This window comes from Neomonachus schauinslandi, chromosome 3 (genome assembly GCF_002201575.2).
Source record: "Neomonachus schauinslandi chromosome 3, ASM220157v2, whole genome shotgun sequence".
Lineage (NCBI taxonomy): Eukaryota > Metazoa > Chordata > Mammalia > Carnivora > Phocidae > Neomonachus > Neomonachus schauinslandi.
Window position 1 is genome coordinate 122,038,638 of NC_058405.1, and position 21,236 is coordinate 122,059,873.

Genomic DNA, 21,236 nt, shown 5'->3' on the forward strand with positions numbered 1-21,236 from the left:
ACAGGAAGCCAGTTTTTGTGAGGCGTGCTCTGTAGGAGCCTGAGTGGGAATACCAGCAGAAGGAAATCCAACAATAAACAGAGTTAAGAAGAGCTAGGTTCTCAACAGGTCCACTACCAAAAGCAGCACTTGGAAGGATCCTTAGAGGCTTGGCTTGCTTGTTTGCATGATGAAGGGACAATAGTGGTATTAAAACAAGCGGACGAGGGGGAAACACATGCCCTTGTTACAGAATGAGCAGTCTGGGTTGACTAGTAGTGCTGGGACAGGTACGGCCACCCTTTTCAAACTGGATGCTTGGTAGCTTTGGTAAAATAGATCCCCGTTGGGGTGATTTTCCTGAGACTCTTGAATGTGAACTGGACTAGATCCACATAGGACGTAGCTGCTCTGAGACACTAGCTATGTTAGCATGTTTATAAGAAAACCCAGGGCTTGAGAGGGGAAGGCTTGACAACATGAACTTAGTGCAAAGAATGTTAAATGACAGAATCAGAACAGGTCCACCTAAGTGGACAATGGCTTTGACTTTACTCCTTCCTCTGAGAAGCAATGTTAGAAAAGAAATAGTTCTTTCAGGTCATACAAGCCCCATTTCAGGGGAGGAAATGGAAAGAGAGAGCCTAATACGTGGCACAGGTTTCTATACAAAATAAAAAGAAAAGAGGAACAGAGGAAGGAGAGGATAGGCTAGACTTCTGGCAGACTCCCTCACACCAATAAATGTAGTACTGCTCATAAAGAGAAGGACTGGTAAGACAGAAGTTGATGGGTTGTGCAATTCTAGAGTGTGGAAGTGTTATCCACTTCAAAAACCTAAAAGACCTACTGAGATGGTGGAAAAGAGACCTGAGATGAGACACAGAAGATCCAACGGCCACAGGCTTGAAGAGTTGTTTGGAGAGGGGGATAACCAGAAGATTAGTTGAAGAAGGTGCCCGGGGAGGACTGTCCTTGAGAGATTACAGCTGTTAAGCCTCACCCCCCACCCACCATCCAGTAAGAGCTCACAGTCTCTAGACTCTTCAGGAAAGGACTTGGGAACAGAACCTAGGGAAATACCCTGTATCATCTCAACTCCTGAAATGGGGCTATGGGTGGAAATATTCACAGTCATCAGCTCCACCTTATGAGTGTGATTCAACTCCAGAAGCCAGACTTCCTTTGTTCCTGATATGGGCTCTTTCAAGTTTAAGAAGGACTAGGGCTCTATCCCTGGGTCCCCCTCCAAGAGATTGCTAACCACCCTCCTCAGTTCACTGTACTGGAAAGGAGAAGAGCCTCAAACATTTATGGGTTTGCTAGAAACGAGGGACCAAGTACCTACAGTTCCAGAATGCAAAAAAGCCTTGGCCAACAAGTTCCTTTATTACTGCTGGGAACTGGTTGTTACCTAGGGCTCAAAGCCCGAATCACAATCACTGCAAAGGCTTTGGGGCCTTTTGTGTGAACTCCAATTGTTCCTTTATCAGACTGCATACTGGCATGGAAATACTGGGTTATTTAAGTCCTGCACAAGCATTCCCACGTATCAGTTGGACATATTTGTTGTGACCTCTACTGGCAGCTTTGGTAACTGTTGGCCAGGCATGCTGTCAACACTCAGGTGCACTGACCAGGCCTGCCAAGGCTGCACAACCCAGTTACACACCTGGAGGAGAAAGATTGCATTTCTTATGGAAGAACAGATTCAGGGAGGGGTACTGAACAAGGCCATTTCACTATTTAACAACGCTGTTTGACACTAGCACTACAAGGGCCTTTGACTCTGGCGAAGATATTCTGATGGCATTTGTTAGCTTTTGAGTTATCTGATTTCCTCTAGCCACTGAACAGGATACATCTTTCCTGGATATGAAGGAGTTACTGTGCCTCTTCCATGTGTGGACCATATAACACTATTAAGACCGAAACATATTTATTATATATAGGGTTTCCAGAAATGATACAATCAAACAACCAGAATTCCTTCCGCAGCTGCTGCCATTCAGCAATGGGCTGGCCGACATAGCACTGAGTGGCTGGTCCATGCTCCCTCTTCTCCACAGGCATTACAGAACGCTGGAGTAGTATTCTAAAAGATGGTTGCACTAACCCCTCCATGGTGACCTCCGTCCACTTTCTGGTCTGGCTGCCCTCTACTGATTATAGTCTGAAAACTCCTCACACCTCATAAATGTCCCTACACTTCGGTGAAGTTCCCTGACATCCTGAAGTTGAAGAGCAGAGATGAAGAATCTACTTGGTATGCTGAGGACACTGAGTTTTTATACTCAACATCCCTCTCCTTTTTTTGTACCTTTCAACAGGTAGCTGGAAGGTTCCTGTTGTTCATATTACAGATGAATGGATGGATACAAATGTCGATATTCTCTTGCTTTCCAGATGACACTTGCAAGCAACATCCCCAGGAGGGGCAATTTTGATTCTCTCTTTACTCCAAACAATTCTAAATTCTTGTTGTGCATTCACCCTACAAGTAGGAGACTTTGCTGCAGTCCTTATACCCATATAGTGTACTCTGTCTGGAGGACATCTTTGGTGGGAAAAATGGCACCTCCTGATTTCATGTGGAACTTATTGTTCCAGAAAAAAAGGACAGACTGTATGGATCACCCCTGAAGACAATGATGGACTTGGCGTGGGCATAAACATGCCTGACCACAGAAGGTGAGAGCGTGGATGTAGCATGAATAATTCTCTCGTCGCCTTTCTTACCGATACTGTGTCAGTAAGACTCAAAATCTCAAAGGCACTTGAGACTTTCCAGCTACGATCTCTAATGTCAGCATCAGAACCTACTTGTAAGTTGACAGGTACATAGGGAAACAAGCTTTCATTTCTTTGCACAAGGGCTCTTTCCTTGATAGGCACCCATGAAGCTGAGGGTATGACCCCAAATCAGCGACCCTGGGGGACACTGCCATTGAGAAGGCTTAGGCTCTTATCACTGAACACATTCGCATTGATTCTTTGACTTGAGTAGTATTATAAATGCATAGTTTCGGATCATTTGTTGGATATACTATAGACATATGGCTCAGGGGAACTCTAAATCTGCTAATGTTGCGGAATATTGTTTGTTTTGGAATTTCTCTGGCTTATCGGATGCCTCCGTCAGAAGGCACCATTTAAAATGCAACTGATAGAAGGCATACATCTAGTGAGCCACACCTAGGGTCAGGGGGTGGACTGAAGGGGAATAAACCCTCAGTTTTAGCTAAACGGCTACAGGGTCTCTCCTCCTTCACTCTTTCCTGAGGCCCATCAGCAAGTCAGATTAGCCACTGAGCCAGTTTGCGGAGGGATAGCAGGGCCTTTAGCTGCTGTGGGCACTGTTCCCAAGGCTCTCAGTATGTGGAATCTGCCCTTTGTATTTGTACTCCCTACTGCTGTTCCCAGGCCCAGAGGTCCTTTGGTATATATGTTGTTGCTTAGAGAAACAAAGGGTTTTCTACCTCCTCTTGGACTAACCTATAAATACAGAGTATAAAGGAAGGCATCTCTCTCTTGGGGTGCTCTTGTTACTTGTCCAGTCTGCAGTCTGGACAACACTCCTGTGGAACCGATATGGGGGCTCAGCCAGATCCTATGTTCTTTGTTATGTCTCTACTCTAGAGTTACCATACTGATAAACTTTGTTGTTATTAGCACCATGTGGATCACTTATGGTGTGGGTTATCTTGCATCTTGTATAACATGAACTAACAGTTTTCTTTGGAGGTAATCCAAGATCTGATATCTTCTCTCTGGATAAAGCTATTATAGGGATTTTAAAAAATAGGTTGGGCATTTATTTTTTTAAAACTTGTGCGTTTAAACTTTTAAATAGATGAATGTTAAGTCTAATTTCATTAAAAACAGTTTGTGCTTTTAGATAACTTTTAAAAATTGATAAATGAGAGGAATAGGATATTGTATATTGTTAATACTGTATTAACTTTTAATATCCACTTCTTTTATGGAAGTTTCTACCATTGGTACTTATTCATCCTTATCAGCCTTGTCTCTCACACTACTTGCCTACAGTGCACACTAATATGCTCTTGTTCTTTGTCTTCATATATGGTATATCTTTCTAATTAGATTGTGAGCTCTTTCAGGATAGAGACAGTTAATTGATTCTTTTATATCTCCATAGTACTTAGTACAAGGTACAATATAAGTGCATATTAAATACTTGATGATTAAAATAATAAAGGTTTTTCCATTTTAATTAGCTGTAAGATAAAGAGAAGGAATCTACATCTGTTACTTATTTTATAACTTTCATAGCACTTAAAATAATATAGCAGATGCACATTCATCAGTGAATTAATAAAAACTTTATGGGAATATAACCCCTAAGTGAAAATTTATTCTTACTTTTCCCCTGTACCATGCAATGACCACAAATAATAGTATAAAGTACAATTAATGTTTATATATCACTTTGTAGCTCTCTTAAATCCATTATTTGACATGATAACAACAAAAGAATTTATACAAAGCCTATTAAAATTCTTTTGTAGAAAGAGAAATCAGGGTCCAGAGAGGTTAAATGGTAGGGCCTGAACAGAAACTGAGGTCCAATAACTACAAATTCAATTAATGTTATTTAATATGAGAGACCTAAAATTAAAAAGAAAAGTTTCCTATAAGCTATTCTTATAAACCTTATAAAGACATTTAATTACTTACTTTCTTAAAGTATTTTTTAATGTGCCTGTGATATATAAAGTACTATGTTTAACACTAAGAAGAATCAAAAAGTACGTGACAGTTATAAAACTTAAATAATATGAACAGTATATCTATCAATTGCCAAGATAATGGTGTAATTATTTGGTTTTCTAGGAGTTCACAGATAGTAAAAATTAATTCCACTTACATAAACTAGAATTTATAAAAGGGCTAGAACTTGAGCTGGATCAAGAAAGGTGAAATTCAGATGGTGAAGAAAAGGCAAGTTAGCATTATATTGAACAGAATTTGACAAAACAAAGCACGCAAAGGCATGCAAAGAAGGAGGAATGCACATACGTTAAGCAATGGTGGGTAGACTTCTCTATGTTAATTCATACTGGAGAACAGTATAAAGATATTTTGAAGTCAGATTTATAGAAGGCCTTGAATGCTTGCATGCTAGATTGTATACAGACATACTACATCATCTTATCAGCAATAGGGAGTCATTCAAGGTTTTGGAGTAGAGACATGATGACAGAATGTAATGGAAGGAAGAGAGTGTATATAGAGAAGTTGGGGACAGGTGTAATAATCCACATACATATTAATAAAGAACTGATTTCAGCAGTGTTGCAAAGAGATTAACTTAAGACATTTTGAAGGAAAAATAGAAGCCCTAAATAACTTCACATTTACATGCCCAGGTGATTGAGATTGATGTGGCCCTTAATCAAATTGAAGAATATGTAATTGGTCTGCGGTAGGGCTAGGTTTCTTGGTTTTTTTAAGCTTCTCAGATGATTCTTATTATAGATAAGGCAAAGCCACTTGCCTGGGTACTTCTTTACTGCTTTTAAGCTTTACCAAGGCTCTGCATCTAACAAGTGACACACAATTTTACAACTTTTTCTGCAATTTTATAATTTTAAATTATATCTCTAAAGATATATGCACTCATGTTTATTGAATCATTAGTTTTTTTTTAAAATTCCAGTTAGTTAACAGTGTGATATTAGTTTCAGGTGTACAATTTAGTGATTCAATACTTATATACAACACCAGTGCTCATCACAAGTGCCCTCCTTAATACTCATCACCTATTTCACCCATCCCCCACCCACCTCCCCTCTGGGAACCATCAGTATGTGCTCTATAGTCAAGAGTCTGTTTCTTGGTTTGCCTCTCTCTCTTTTTCCCCCTATGTTCATCTATTTTGTTTCTTAAATTCCACATATGAGTGAAATCATATGGTATTTGTCTTTCTCTGACTGGCTTATTTCGCTTAGCATAATACTCTCTAGCTCCACCCATGTCACTGCAAATGGAAAGATTTTATTCTTTTTTATGGCTGAGTTATATTCCACTGTGTGTGTGTGTGTGTGTGCACGCGCACATGTGTGTGCATACCACTTCTTTATCCATTCATCAGTCTATGGACATTTTGGCTCTTCCCATAATTTGGCTATTGTAAATAATCCTGCTATAAACACTGGGGTGCATGTACCCCTTCGAATCTGTATTTTTGTATTCTCTGGATAAATACTAGTAGTGCAATTGCTAGACTGTACAGTAGTTCTACTTTTAACTTTTTGAGGACCCTCCATAGTGTTTTCGACAGTGGCTGCACCAGTTTGCATTCCCACCAACAGTGCAAGAGGGTTCCCCTTTCTCTACATCCTCGCCAACACTTGTTGTACCTTGTGTTAATTTTACCCATTTTGACAGGTGTGAGGTGACAGCTCATTGTACTTTTGATTTGTATTTCTCTGATGATGAGTGATTTGTGCATCTTTTCATGTGTCTGTTCACCATCTGTATGTCTTTTTTGGAAAAATGTCTCTTTAATGTCTTCTGCCCATTTTTTAAATTGTATTGTGTATTTTGAGTATTTGAGTTTTGTAAGTTCTTTATATATTTTGGATACTAACCCTTTATCAGGTATGTCATTTCTAAATATCTTCTCCAATTCCACAGGTTGCCTTTTAGTTTTATTGATTGTTTCCTTCACTGCCCAGATGCTTTTTATTTTGATAAAGTTCAGATAGTTTATTCTTGCTTTTGTTTCACTTGCCTCAGGAGACATATGTAGTAAGAAGCTGCTATGGCTGGTGTCAGAGAGGTTATTGTCTGTATTCTCCTCTAGGATTTTAATGGTTTCCTGTCTCACATTTAGGTCCTTAATCCATTTTGAATTTATTTTCATGTATGGTGTAAGAAAATGATCCAGTTTCATTCTTTCGCATGCAGCATTATTTTTAATAGCCAAGATACGGAAGCAACCCAAGTGTCCACCAATAAATGAATGAATAAGAAGATGTGGCATACACACACACACACTGGAATATTACTCAGCTATAAAAAAGAATAAAATCTTGCCATTTGGGATAACATGGATAGGCCTAGAAGGTATAATGCTAGGTGAAATAAGTCAGTCAGATAAAGACAAATACCATAGGATTTGACTCGTATGTGGAATTTAAGAATCAAAACAAATGAACAAATAAAAAATGAGATAAAAAATCCCCAGACTCTTAAATACAGAGAACAAACTGGTGGCTGCCAGAGTGGAGGTAAGTTGGGGGATGAATGAAATAAAGGGGATTAAGAGTAGAGTTATCTTGGGGTGCCTGGGTGGCTCAGTCAGTTAATGTGTCTGACTTCAGCTCAGGTCATCCTCTCAGGGTCCTGGGACTGAGCCGCATGTCGAGCCCTGGGTTGAGCTCTGTGCTCAGCAGGGAGTCTGCTTCTCCCTCTGTCCCTCCCCCTGCTCCTGTTCCCTCTCTCTCTCTAATAAATAAAATCTTAAAAAAAAAAAAAGAGTACACTTATTTTGATGAGCACTGAGTAATATATGGAATTGTTGAATCATTATATTGTATACCTGAAACTAATATAACACTATGTTAATTATACTTAAATAAAAAATAGATTTCCATACTAAAACTTTCATTTAATTTCATTCTAAACAAGCTCCTCCTCTTGGCTTCTTGGATTCAGTTTTAAAAAATCACAATATTTCTACTGAGGATTAATTCATCAAATTTATCTCTGATTCCACTTATATCATATACAATAATTTCTCATAGGATTTCTACCTTTAAGAGATCATGTTCTTCCCATGTTCCTTGTTTGCACCTGAGCTTAGGGCCTTCCTACTTTTAATCTAGGCTACTAGAATGATCCCACAACTGATTTTTCCACCCCCTTTTTTGCCAATCCAATGTGTACTTAACTCCCAGATTATTTTAGTGTCGTTCCCCTGCCTATATTAGTCTCTGCCTTCAAGAGGCATTTACCCATTTCTTCTACCACCCTCCACCCCCAAACACACACATCTGGCAACCACCAATCTGTTCTTTGTATCTATGAGTTTAGTTTTCTTTTCTTTTTTATTATTTGTTTAGATTACATATATAAGAGAGTTCATATGGTATTTGTCTTTCTCTGTCTGACTTCACTTAGCATAATGTCCTTTTTTAAAAAAGATTTTATTAATTTATTGGACAGAGAGAGAGAGCACAAGTAGGCAGAGTGGCAGGCAGAGGGAGAGGGAGAAGCAGGCTCTCTGCTAAGCAAGGAGCCCGATGCGGGACTCAATCCCAGGACCCTGGGATCATGACCAGAGCTGGAGGCAGATGCTCAACCAACTGAGCCACCCAGGCACCCCACTTAGCATAATGTCCTTGAGGTCCATCCATGTTGTGGCAAATAGCAAGATTGCATTCTTTTTTATGGCTGAGTAACATTCCATATGGTGTGTGTGTGTGTGTGTGTGTAAACCACACTGTCTTTATCCATTCATTCACTGATGGACACACATAGGTTGTTTCCATATCCTGCAATAATATGTAAAATAATCTGTGAATAATGCTGCAGTGAACATGGGGGTGCATATACCTTTTTGAGTTAGTGTTTTCATTTTCTTCGGATAAATAACCAGAAATAGAATTGCTGGATCATATGGTAGTTCTATTTTTAATTTTTTGAGGAACTCTCATACTCTTTTCCATAGGCTTCACCAATTTACATCTCCACCAACCAATTTACATCTCCACCAACAAGAGTTCCCTTTTCTTCACATTTTCACCAACACTTGTAATTTCTTGTCTTCTTGATTCTAGCCATTCTAATAGGTGTGAAGTAAGATCTTACTGTGATTTTGATTTGCATTTCTCTGATGATTAGTGATATTGAACACCTTTTCATATGCCTGTTGGCCATGTGTATGTTTTCTTTGGAAAAATGTCCATTCAGATCTGCCCATTTTTTAATCAGATCGTTTTTCTGCTTTGAGTCACATGAGTTCTTTATATATTTTGGTTATTAGTCCCTTATCAGATATAAGATTTGCAAATATTTTTACCCACTCAGTAGATTGCCTTTTCATTTCGCTGATGGTTTCCTTTGCTGTGCAATAACTTCTTAGACTCATGTATTCCCACTTACTAGTTTTTTCCATGCTTAAAATATTTTTATTTTTAAAACATTTTATGCAAATAAGTTAAAAAGGAACCCACCACACTATTCTGTAAAATCAACATGCTGGCCCATCAACATAAATTTTTAAAAAGAGATAAAAGGCAGCTGAAGCTTCCATGTACCCTCCCTGACTCCATGAGCAACTCCTGCTCTGGAAAGGCAGCACATGGGTTTCACGTATCATTCCAGTACATGACTTTATACTCTTACTTCATATAATTTGAAACCATAGGAAATATATTATTGTGTAAAACAACACTGTTTACTATATGCCAACAATGCTTACATGCCAGCCACTACACTACTCTATTTTACATGCATTATTAACTGCCCCCCTTCCAAAAGATTTTTATTTTAAAAAAGGGTGGTTCCATTGCTAAAAACAACTACTTTATAAAAATTGGGGTCTGGGGGCACCTGGGTGGCTCAGTCAATTAAGCGTCTGCCTTCGGCTCAGGTCATGATCTCAAGGTCCTGGGATCAAGCCCAGCATCGGACTCCCTGCTCAGCGAGGAGCCTGCTTCTCCTTCTCCCCCTCCCTCTCCCTCTACCTGCTGTCCCCCCTGCTTGTGTTCCCTTTCTCACTCTCTGTCTCTGTCAAATAAATAAATAAATAAAATCTTTAAAAAAATTTGGATCTGGACATCTATGTGATTAAGCAATCCACTCTTTCCCCTGGACTGTTAAACTAGTACAAGGCATGGATTGTGTTTTATATATCTTTGAGCCTCCTCTAGTGCCTAAAAATGCCTGGCATAAAGCGGGTATTCAAAAAGAAGTGTGTTGAGAGAAGTTTTTGCCTACAGGTATCACCGTGGAGCCATTGCTACATCCTCAGACTTGTAAGCACTGACATAATACTCTCAGTCCCGTCAGAATTTTAACATTTGGAAACACCCAAACATACAGTTCAATTTCAGATGGTTTATCTAGCACATAAATGCACTGTGTGCTGAGTTAGTTAATGTAACACAAGTGGAGGCAGCAAGAGAAGAGTCTAAAGGAAAAAATATCACGGATTGTGTGGTAACACAAAACTCAAGAAAGAAAAAAGTTTAATGGAGAAGGAGGTGATCATAAATTTCAAACATGAACAAGATTTCAAGATGAATGACGATTATGATAAGGATCTTAGTTCAAGCAAGTTATCTCCAGGGATACTGTTGGGATGGATGCTTGTTGCAAAGGTTGAAGAATAAACCACATGTTTAGAAATTTGACAATGGGAAGGGAGAAAAAAATGGAGAAGCAGCTATAAAGGATAATACAGGTGAAGATCCTTGTCCACTAAATAAGAAAAGAATAGTTTATGTTTGACGTCAGAAAGAGCGGCAGAAGAGAAATCATGAACAGGGAAGGAATATTTTTCAGTGAAAGAGGCATTATGAGTTCAAAAGGAATGGGAATCAAGGTTTTACAATGTTTACCCATAAAGCAAATTTGATTCTGGAAGCACAAAATATATTGAGGAAGTAACAGGGTTTAAAAAATATGGCTTCTTATATTATTTTGTAACAGATTAATAGTTCCTACCTTCACCACTCTCCATGCCTTCTACAAAAATCCCCCCACATTGGGGAAGAATCCAGTACCGGCGTCTGTAACGATCCTGGCCAAACATCATCGAACGCAAAGAGTGAGAAGCGTCAAAGAGCTTCCTTCTGTACTGACTCTGTTGCTGTTAAAAAATGATGCATATAATTAAGCTATGGGTGTCAAGTGGTTTAAAAATTAATATATAAGTGACTTTACACTTACTATGCCCTTAATAAGCAGATAAATTTCACTACTGGGAACAGACAGCAAAAGAGCTTTCTTTACATGCCTGACTTCAATTTCAGTAACATTTACAAAGTTAGAAATTATTTTGAAAGTACTTAGAATATTTTTGTTACCACGGATTAAAAAGATGCTTTATTTTATCAGTTATCTTATAGTAAAACTCATCTTATGCTTGATAATAAACAATGTGATCAAGTATTTTACTGGCCAGAACTAGTTCAATTCTATTGATGATAGAGTGTATGACAAATGATTCTCACATATGTAATTGACCATATCTGTATTTGCTTATGTTTATACTCATACTGTAAACCTAGGCAACATACACTAAATTATGGGGTAAATTTGAGATGAATCTGACATTGATATAATATATAGGTATCTCATAATATTAATTTCATAATACTTTAAAAAATTCACCTTTTTTATAAAAGTTCATTTAAAACTTCACTAATGCTACTGAAATTCAATTTTTAATTGAATATTTTAAATGACAAGTACACAAATATATAGTTTATAAATCCAATGCAAATAAAATACACAAATATAGTAATGTATAATAAAACACAAGATGCTGAAACTATTACCATGATATTTGATTGAACTTTAAAAGTAATTACCTCCAAGAAATAAAACCATGCATTTACTTATATTTTGTATTTAAATGAAGAGCTGAAGAATACAGGTCCTGATTAAGTTTAGGCTTTTAACCTTGGCATTAAACTTTTAAGGTTTAATTGTGAGAATGTTTCTAAAGCTCCTCATTTTAATTACTTATAAAAAAGCTTGTTTTTATTTAGCAGCCAGAAGAACTAATTCCATATGAGGTGGATCTTTAAAACCCTGCAAAAAAGATGTTAACTGTAATCTGGAAAGTGCTTACTTTACTCAGTTTTTCAATCTGTTTTTCTAGCTCTTCAACACTTGCTGCTTGGTCACCTTCATCCTATACATAACAAAATACAGTATCATTTACCTGTTTTTAAGATTTATTTCTTTAATCAATCAGCAAATATTTAATGAAAGTCTCCTCCACACAAAGTACCAGGACAGGCACTATGGAAATAAGTAAGACTCAGTTGTTGCTCTTTATAAATAAAATAATCTGGTAGGAAGACAAAATATTAACACTAAAAAACAAAACCATCAAATAGTAGGAAGCTGTAAGGATCTCAAGATAGGTAGAGATTAAGAGTCATGGAGTTCATGGAAGGGTGAGATTTATTCTAGTGGGAATCTATACCAAGAAAGACTGCACAGAAGAAGTTGTGTTTTTGTTTTGTTGCTGTGGTTGTTTTTGTTTTAAGAAGTTGTGTTTTAATCAGCTATTGAAGAATGGTTAGGAATTGATCAATGAGAGAAAAGAAGGCAGGGCATTCCAGAGAGTTTGACACATCATGACCTGAAAGGTACATCAAGAGATAATGTGGGAGATGAGGCATGGATGAGTTGAGAGCTAAATTGTTGAGAGCTTTAAGTGCTTGGCAATGGGCAATAATATCCTTTGAGGGAGGTTAAACATCAGAACTATGCTTTACAAAGAATAATCTGGTAACAGTTGTAAGATGGCCTGGCACAGGGAAAGGACTAGAATTGGCAAATCTTGTTAGTAGATTCCTGCAGTGATTCAAGAGAGAAGGAGAATGTGGGCCTCGCTGGTGTCAAAGAAATAGAGATGAGAAAAGCAAATGGATGTAAGAGATATTACTAATTAGAACTACTAAGTCCTGACAAGTCTGGGATCTGAGGTAGGAAAGAGTAAATTATGATGTTAAGGCTTTAAATCTGGGAACGGCAAAAATGTCGGTACTGTAATCAAAAGAGTCATTTTTAGAGCAAAGAAGGTTAAGTTACATTTTGAACACATTGAGCTTTTAGAAGAAAAAAATAATCTCTACTATATATAGTGCTAATTTCATAAACGGAAAGTACATTTATGACTATATGAATTTTTTCACTCTAGAAAATATAGGAAAACTAACCCCGAATTATATGTTTGAGAGGGAAAGCATGAGGTAATAGAAGGTATATGTGCTTCTTTGAATCTCAGCTGCACTACTTTCATATAGGCAAATTACTTAACTTTTCTAAGACTGTTTTGTTATCTGTAAATTGGTCATAACATTATCCATAACATGGGATTTTTGTGAGAACTAAATAAGAACAGATCTGAAAGCAACTAGTATAGTTCCTGGCATTTAATATATATGTAAGATTACTTTCCTTCTTTCTGAAAATTGTACTTTAATGAGAAGATGCAGGTACATCTTAGGATAAAAAATCAGAAACTTATTTTTGATGTTCACTTTCTATAAGCACTTTTACAAAGCCACATTGCCACCAACCACTCATGAACAGGTATTTCTACACTGGTATGGTTATGGCCCCAATAAAAGGAACTGAAAGGAAAATCTCAACAGTTTTACCATTATCTATCATTTATTTACTCCTTATCCAAATTTAGTGAACCAAATTACAAAAGCATTTAGGCATACTTTTTGTGCTAATAGCAACATGATTTCTATTTTGGATTTTAAGAAACCTAAAATCGTTAAATCTTGACTCTCAAATAGATACTTACATATCTATAGGATTCTAAACTGATCTTTTAACCAAAGGATAAATGTTTGATAATTTGCTTATGTAAAAATACAATTCAATCAACAAATATTTGAAATAAGTCATCGAAGTAGCTATGTATCAGCCAAATTAACTAACTGCCATTTCTAAGACTCTTCCTATGATGGAAAAGAAGTAAAATGTCAACTAAAGTTTTATTTAAAGGAGCTTTGGCTAATAGTCCTTATAATTTTAAGAAATATAAAGGAACTTGAAAGACCAGAGAGAAAGACAACAACAAAATTAAGAACACAGAATCCCTGCCATGGTTCTCCATGGTTTATCATCCAATAGAGAGGGCCATTATATGTCCCTATACGCTGGAGTTTAATTGTCCACATAACCTTACATGCCTAATTGTGAAGTTAAGGCTCACAAAAGTTTCAACACAAATCTAAGTATTAGAGAGACTCCATGTGTTAAAGGAATGAAAAGTGAGAAGAGGGGATCATGTTTGAGGCAAAGGGCTATCTATGACCTAGTCAAGGGCCGTATTTTCTAACTGAAAGAGATCATGTGGGTCTCTGCAATTAATCTTTTAAGAAGTATAACTACTGACATGACCTATACTTTAATCAAGAGGCCAAATCTATTTTTGGAGGAATAAGGTGCCTATCTTACCAGTCAGATTCATTAGTTAAAATTTTATTTAATAGGAAATTGAGAAGTGGCTGCCAGTTCCCCATTATGAGGAACAGCTCTCAAATCATTTAAATGAATTGCTAATTTGCCTTCTTAGGTCCTAAAATATTTATTATTTTTAAAAAGCTTTTAAACTGTTTTCTCATATTAATAACAAGCTATACATTTGCCAGGATTCTGATCAATGAAACCCTACAATCTAATTAACGCTATAGTTCAACACTCATAAAAAAATAAAGTACCACTTTAAATAATACATCTGGCCTAAAAAACACTAATAATGATTTTTAAATAATTAATAATGATTTTTAATCTCCCTTAAAGAAAAAAAAACGTATGGTTTGTTAATTTTCCATGTGAAAAAAACAGCCAGGCAAAACAAATAATTTCTGTAAATAAACTCTAATTTAGTGGGATAACTACCCAGTAGAATACACTGAAATCCCAATACAGAGTTTTAAAATTTATGGGAGTTAACACTTCAAAACAATTTATAACATTAAGTGCTGAAGACTGATCCTAATTCTATGAAAAGGTGATTAATATTGGTCAGAAAGGTTTAATTCCTGCTATAGAGATAGCTCCACTTGCGAAATGAAGCACAGACTGGTTATAAATGGTTTCTTTTGTTTGAGTAATTACAATTCTGATATCCAAATTATATACTCTTCACATTATTTATCACAACATGAAAATATATGACCAAGTGGTTTCAAAAGTACAACATTATGAAATAATTAATTTCTGCAAGGAATCTCAATATAGTTCCTTTTCAGATTGGTACTCAAAAGAAGTAAAGCTCATTCTAGTGATTTTTATCATTTTGGTTTAAAATATAACATGGGGAAGAATTTATGAAAACATTTTGCATGTATGCTCTTTTCACTTAAGAGACCTGTATAGCACATGATCTTGTTAAGTTCCTCCACATTATCCAGATTCAGTCAAAATTTTGATTCAGTAATTCATCACTGGTCTTGATTAGGTATTATTTTCATACATTCTATCAATAAATTCATCCCTCTAAGTCTTCTTTCCTTATTTCTCCAGCAGTACACAGTTGATGTAGGAAAGGAAAAGAATCCTTTCTCAAGGGATGCCTAGGTGGCTCAGTTGGTTGGGCGTCTGCTTTTGGCTCATGACCTGGGGTCCTGGGATTGAGTCCCGTATTGGGTTCCTTGCTCAGCAGGGAGCCTGCTTCTCCCTCTGCCTGTCACTCCCCCTGTTTGTGCTCATGCTCTCTCTCTCTCTCTCTGAAAATGAATAAATAAAATCTTTAAAAAAAAAATTCTTTCTTGACTTCCTTAGTTAAATACTCCCAGAATTGAGGGCAAAAGGAGTGATTGACCGTATATTGTCTTTTGAGTATCATTCTGCAGGCTTATCAGTATTTCTAGCATTCTTTTCTGGTAAAAAGTGAACTTTAACCTTTATTTCCCTTTTATACATGTCTATTTCTGTGGTAAAAAGTGAACTTTAACCTTTATTTCCCTTTTATACATGTCTATTTCTGTGGCTTGTGGCTTATGGTAGCTTACCTTAAACACACACACACACACACACACACACACACACACACACACACCCACCCACCCACCCTCTATGACCTTGCCTTCTTCCCTGTAGCCTACTCTTCAAAGCTAGCCCCTCCACCTTGATTGAATACCCTCCAAAATCTTTAGGGACTTTATAACATTAATTATTCTCTTCATCTCTTTAATCTTCAACCCCCCTCTCTTATTTTATTGACTCCCTTCAACCAAAAATCATCTCATGTCTTTCACATCTGAAAAATCCTTGGTCTTTGTCTACCTCTAGGAACTAACTACCCTTTCTTCCGAGGTACAATGCTTAAAGCAGTCATTTTCACTTTCTCACTTTCTATTTTTCTCATTCATAGCCTGGTTTCCACTCCTACCCCTCTAATGAAATTGTGCTGGCACTGGTTACCAATGAGTCCACATTGCCAACTTCAGTGAATACTTTCAGTCCTCATCACATGGGATTCCTGCTGCCTTCATACTGTTTATCACTCTCTCCTTTTTGAAATGTTTGATTTTCTTGATTTTTATTACTACATGAGTAGAAAAGAGTTAACATTGTGGGCCTGACTGCTGTCCTCTGAAAGGCTTGCTCATAAGATTGGCCCTTGGTGTCTGGGAACTTGGGTTTCGAAGGGTTTCCTTCACTCTGATAAGACTGGCTCACTAAACTGTGCTAACAATGTGGTTGATACTTTTCTTCTGGGAGTCTGGAATTTTGGCCGATGCTATGCAGGGGATGCCCATGTGACCAGCCCCCAGTAAAAACTCTGGGCACCAAGTCTCTAATGGGCTTCCTTAGTACACAACGTTTCACGTATGTCACAACTTATTGCTGAAAGCAATAAGCCCATTCTGTGTCACTCCCTAAGAAAAGACTCTTAGAAGTTCTAGTTGAGCCTGCTTTCCTCTGGATTTTGGCTCATATGCCTTTTCTGGTTGTGCTTTGTTTCCTTTTGCTCTAAGAATTCATTGGCATAGCATGACTAGGTTCTGAGTTCTGTGAGTTCTCCTACTAAATCACTGACTCTGGAGGTGATCTTGGGGATTCCTGACCCACTAGAGAAATCTCCTACCTGACTATTTTTTCTTCAGCAAAAATATTCTTCTTCAGCTCTTAAATATTGATGTCCCCTGGGTTTCCAAAGTCAGTCCACTACTCTATTCACTAAATCAATCCCCCTGTGAAAACTTATCCACTTTATGATTTTAAATTATTGTCTATGTGCTAATAACCTCTAGATCTATATTTTCAAGACTGACCTTTTCTTCAGGCTTCAGATTCTTAAATCCAACTGACTGCTGACTTCTGCATAGGCACTTCAAACTTAACAAGTCTAAAATAAGGCTACCATCATTTCCTGTCTTCAGCGATTTGTTCCCTCCTCCCGTCCTCCCCTACCATCTATTTAATCTGCTGCTCCTGATTTCTCTCAGTAATGGCAACAATAGCATGCAGTCTACCAAGCCAGATAGTTGGGAATCAATCTTACCCCTCCATCAACCTACACAGCCCATCTTCAAATACTACTCATTCTTTCCACTAAATATTTATGGAACCCTTTCTTCCTTTATCCCAACTACCATTGGTCTAGTGTGTGGACGCCTCACAACTCATCTAAACTACTGCACTATCTCCTGACTGATCTTCCCACCTCTGATCTTGCCCTACCCAAATCTGTTTCTATCTTCTGCAGAACTGCCATAGTGAGTCACTTCAAATTCAAGACTGACCATGTCCTTACCTTACTTACAACCTTTCAATGGCTTCCTATCACCAAAAAAAGTATAAAATCCTAGTACACAGCGGTTAGATATGAGGCTCTCCAGTAACACTGAAGCACCTGTAATCCCCTTAAAGCACATTGTGGTTTCAGGCTTCTGTGTCCTCGCTCATGCTGTTCTCTCTGCCTGGAACACTTTTCTGTAGATTCTTCCCCAGATCAACATGTAGCCCACCTGGTAGCTCAGCTAATGAGTCCAGAAAGCCTTTGTGAGAATTTATTCCTCAAAAAGGTTAAATGCTCTTCCTTTGTACCTGACTAGCACATTGTAAATACTGCTATCAAATCAGTGAACACTTAACACATTACATTTTCTTATTTCAAATATTCCTCAGTGAGACTGTAAATTGAGAGGGGACTTCCAGTGTCTTATTCCTCTTTGATCAAAAGTGCTCATAGCTAGGCACATAATAAACCGGTATTTAAGAAATACACCAATCTCACTAAACCTGACAACACTTTTAGGGCATGAAGGATTGTACAAATGAAAGATATTATGTTACCAGAATAAAAGAGAATACCTAAAGTTAAGAATCTGCATAGTTCTCTGGAGAATGCTCAAGTCATTATATAAAAAGAAAAACTTAACTTCTTTTATGCAGTGTAAGTGCCTTCTATGTGTAGGCACTGTATTCAGTATCTACCTCACAAAAAACTTGATGAGGTCAATATTATAACATTCAGTTTCCAGATGAAGAAACTGAGGGAAGTAATTGTCAAAATGGAATTCGAACACAAATTCATTTGACTCCAAAATCTGTGTTATTTTTCAATATGTTATGCAGTCTTAGGTTTAAAATCAACTTAAATTTAATTACCTCATCTTCACAGATATCAGTCTTCTTTCCTTTTTTGTCATCTTTATCTTCTTCATCCTCATCATCTTCATCAGCTTGGTCATCACTATCATCGTCATCATCATCATCAAAATCACTGTCACCTCCCTTCCTTCTTCGTTTGCGTCCTGGTGTGGGTGTGCCCAATGGATGCTGTTCTTCTCCAAGATCAATGCCACCTGAAGTGTCTCTTTTGCCTGTTTTCTTAGCATGAATGATTCTGAGCCTTTAAATATGAAAAAAAATGATATGGTAAAGTCTTCTCGCTCTACTTTTTAGAGAGCATAACAGTTTTTAAAAAATATTTTATTTATTTATTTGAGAGAGAGAGAGCACAAGCAGGGGGAGGGGCAGGCGGAGAAGCAGGCTTGATCCCAGGATCATGACCTGAGCTGAAAGCAGACGCTTAACTGACTGAGCCACTTAGGCACCCCTTGTTTTTTTTTTTAAGACAGAGAAAGATCGAGAGCATGCACATTGCGGGGGAAGGGGGAGCCGAGGCAGAGGGAGAAAGAGTGAATCTCAAGCAGGCTCCATGTCCAGCACATAGCCCGACCCAGGGCTCGATCTCATGACCCTGAGATCATGACCTGATCTGAAATCAAGAGTTGGACGTTTAACTGACTGAGCCACCCAGGTGTCCCAAAGAGCACAGCATGAGTTTTAAGGAATAAATCAATGACAATAAAAATTAGAATTAAGGAAGTTAACAAACATATTTCCAGAAATAATAGAATATATTAACTTTAAGAATTATTCAGGATATCTCTTTGGAATTAGAACACATTTAAAAAAATAAAACTTAGAAGGCTGAAGATTAACTCTAGCAAAGGCCAAGTGATAATTCCTGATCTCATACTATCAGACTGAATAAATTCAATTCAAATTACTGCAAAGAAACTATCCTCTTAACATAGAAGTTGAATAATTTCAGCATTGTATTTCCTGGCAGGAAGCTAATTAAGTTTTAATGCTGAATACATTTGGATATGTTAGACCCTCTGTAAAAGCAAACTTTAATTAGAAAGCAATTAAAAAAAAAGTGGTAGTTTCAAACAGGCTCTGTTTATGACAAAAGTAGCCTGATAGCAAAATTTTAGAAAATGCGATTACTTGACTTCTTTGAAATAAAGAAGATAAATGGACTGTTTTCTAAGTTTGAAGAATATGAGCTCAATGAATCTCATTATATCTTTTGTCCACTGCAGATTCTGACCCTGAGTTTCATTAATTACATACCTCATCTTTATAAAGCTTTACCTTTTGTAATTCTAAGACAAAATAAAGTTGAAATTCTATCTTTCCAAATTGTATGTTTTACAGGGGAACTTGTACAAAGGAAAAACAGTAAACTAATTTTAATAAAACAGGACTTACTTGCGAAGTTTACCTTCTACTACCCATTTATCTCTCCTCAAGTTTGACATATAATCAATGTTCTTGTCAATTTCACTGTCAATGCAAAAATTGGAAGACATAAATTAATCCATTATGTAATACATTAATTTGGTAATAAGCATATTGATGCAGTTTTTGGTAAGTATAAATGATGATTGCCTATGAATAGCAAAAACAATTGAAAATTATATTAATATATTATCCTATCTTAGAGATATATAGAAAACTTAAAATGTCCAGTAATGGTAGAAATGCATAGCTCCAAAATATTTGGATTGATCCTTTTCCTACAAAGGTAAAGGACTAAAAGTAACATATTTAAATCTGTAAAATAATAAATAGCAAGAACAAGATGAACGTGGATTTGTTTACCAAATCTTGAAATACAAGAGTGGAGTACTTTGACTCTTAAATGAGATAGTTGTTTTTTTTTAAAAGGACAAATTAATAAATTAATAAGCTAAAAATATTAAGATTGCATTAGTAGATAATAGTAGATAATAAAATAAAAAGTAGCTGGATAAGTCTAGGAATGGCTACTAAGGAAAATCAGGTAGTCATCTATCATTGAAAGACATCAAAAAAAGAAAAATTCTGGATTCTTTCATTTTTGACACTACAGCAAAAAAAAGTATTTTTACATTTCAGTGTATAAATAAATAACAAAATTACTATATAAACAAAACAAGTTACAAAGACTGTATACAGTATGATTCAAATTTTTGTTTCAATAGACTGCAAAGAAATACATTAAAATATTACTATCAGCAGTCACCTCTGAATGGTGAGATCAAGTATAAATTTAAATTTTTTGCATTAGTCTGTTACTTCAAAATTTTCGACAAGAAATTTGTATTATTTTGTGATTAGACAAATTCAAAACAGGAAACAATCACCAGAAAAGTCTGGGTATATGCTTACCTCACCACACTCTTACTGCATGCCAGTTCATTGATCAGGAAAGCCAAGACTGAAGCTTTCTGTGCTGGAGTATGAGCCTGAAAAGCTTTGGTTTTCAGGCTTTCAGTAAGTTCAGTTTGTCCACAATGGGCTTCCATAAAAATCTGCAAAATCTCGGAAACATTGTCTCGATTCACACCAACATTTAGCAAATGTTCTCCAAGAGCTGTTTTGGCCTATAAAAGTTTGACATTTTTATCATTATTGATCATAACCATTCATGACATGAAAACAGTAAGATTTTAAAATATGGATATTACATGATCTAGATATTACTGACAAGGACTTTATTCAATAATTTTCGATGGAGTGGAGATTAAAAATAGGCAATTGATAGCCAAGTATTTAAGTACTTGTAATCCTTCTATTCCTTCTTCAAGCCCTAGCTTAAAAGTTAATCTCAGGAAACAAACTGAGGTTTGCTGGAGTGGTGGGGGGTGGGAGGGATGGGGTGGCTGGGTGATGGACATTGGGGAGGGTATGTGCTATGGAGAGTGCTGTGAATTGTGTAAGACTGTTGAATCACA

General features: G+C 36.8%; 1 protein-coding gene across 4 annotated transcripts in view; it reads right to left on the reverse strand.

The window, feature by feature from the left end:
* Positions 1 to 21,236, reverse strand: part of BAZ2B (bromodomain adjacent to zinc finger domain 2B) — a 185,198-nt gene that overhangs the window by 26,343 nt on the left and 137,619 nt on the right. For all 4 annotated transcript variants that reach the window (XM_021703377.2, XM_021703380.2, XM_021703379.2 and 1 more), the window contains 5 exons: positions 20,671 to 20,885; positions 19,729 to 19,803; positions 18,334 to 18,577; positions 11,813 to 11,875; positions 10,681 to 10,825 (listed from right to left, as the gene is read on the reverse strand). In XM_021703377.2, coding sequence (XP_021559052.1) covers positions 10,681 to 10,825; positions 11,813 to 11,875; positions 18,334 to 18,577; positions 19,729 to 19,803; positions 20,671 to 20,885 — 742 coding nt within the window. The remainder of the gene's footprint in view (positions 1 to 10,680; positions 10,826 to 11,812; positions 11,876 to 18,333; positions 18,578 to 19,728; positions 19,804 to 20,670; positions 20,886 to 21,236) is intronic.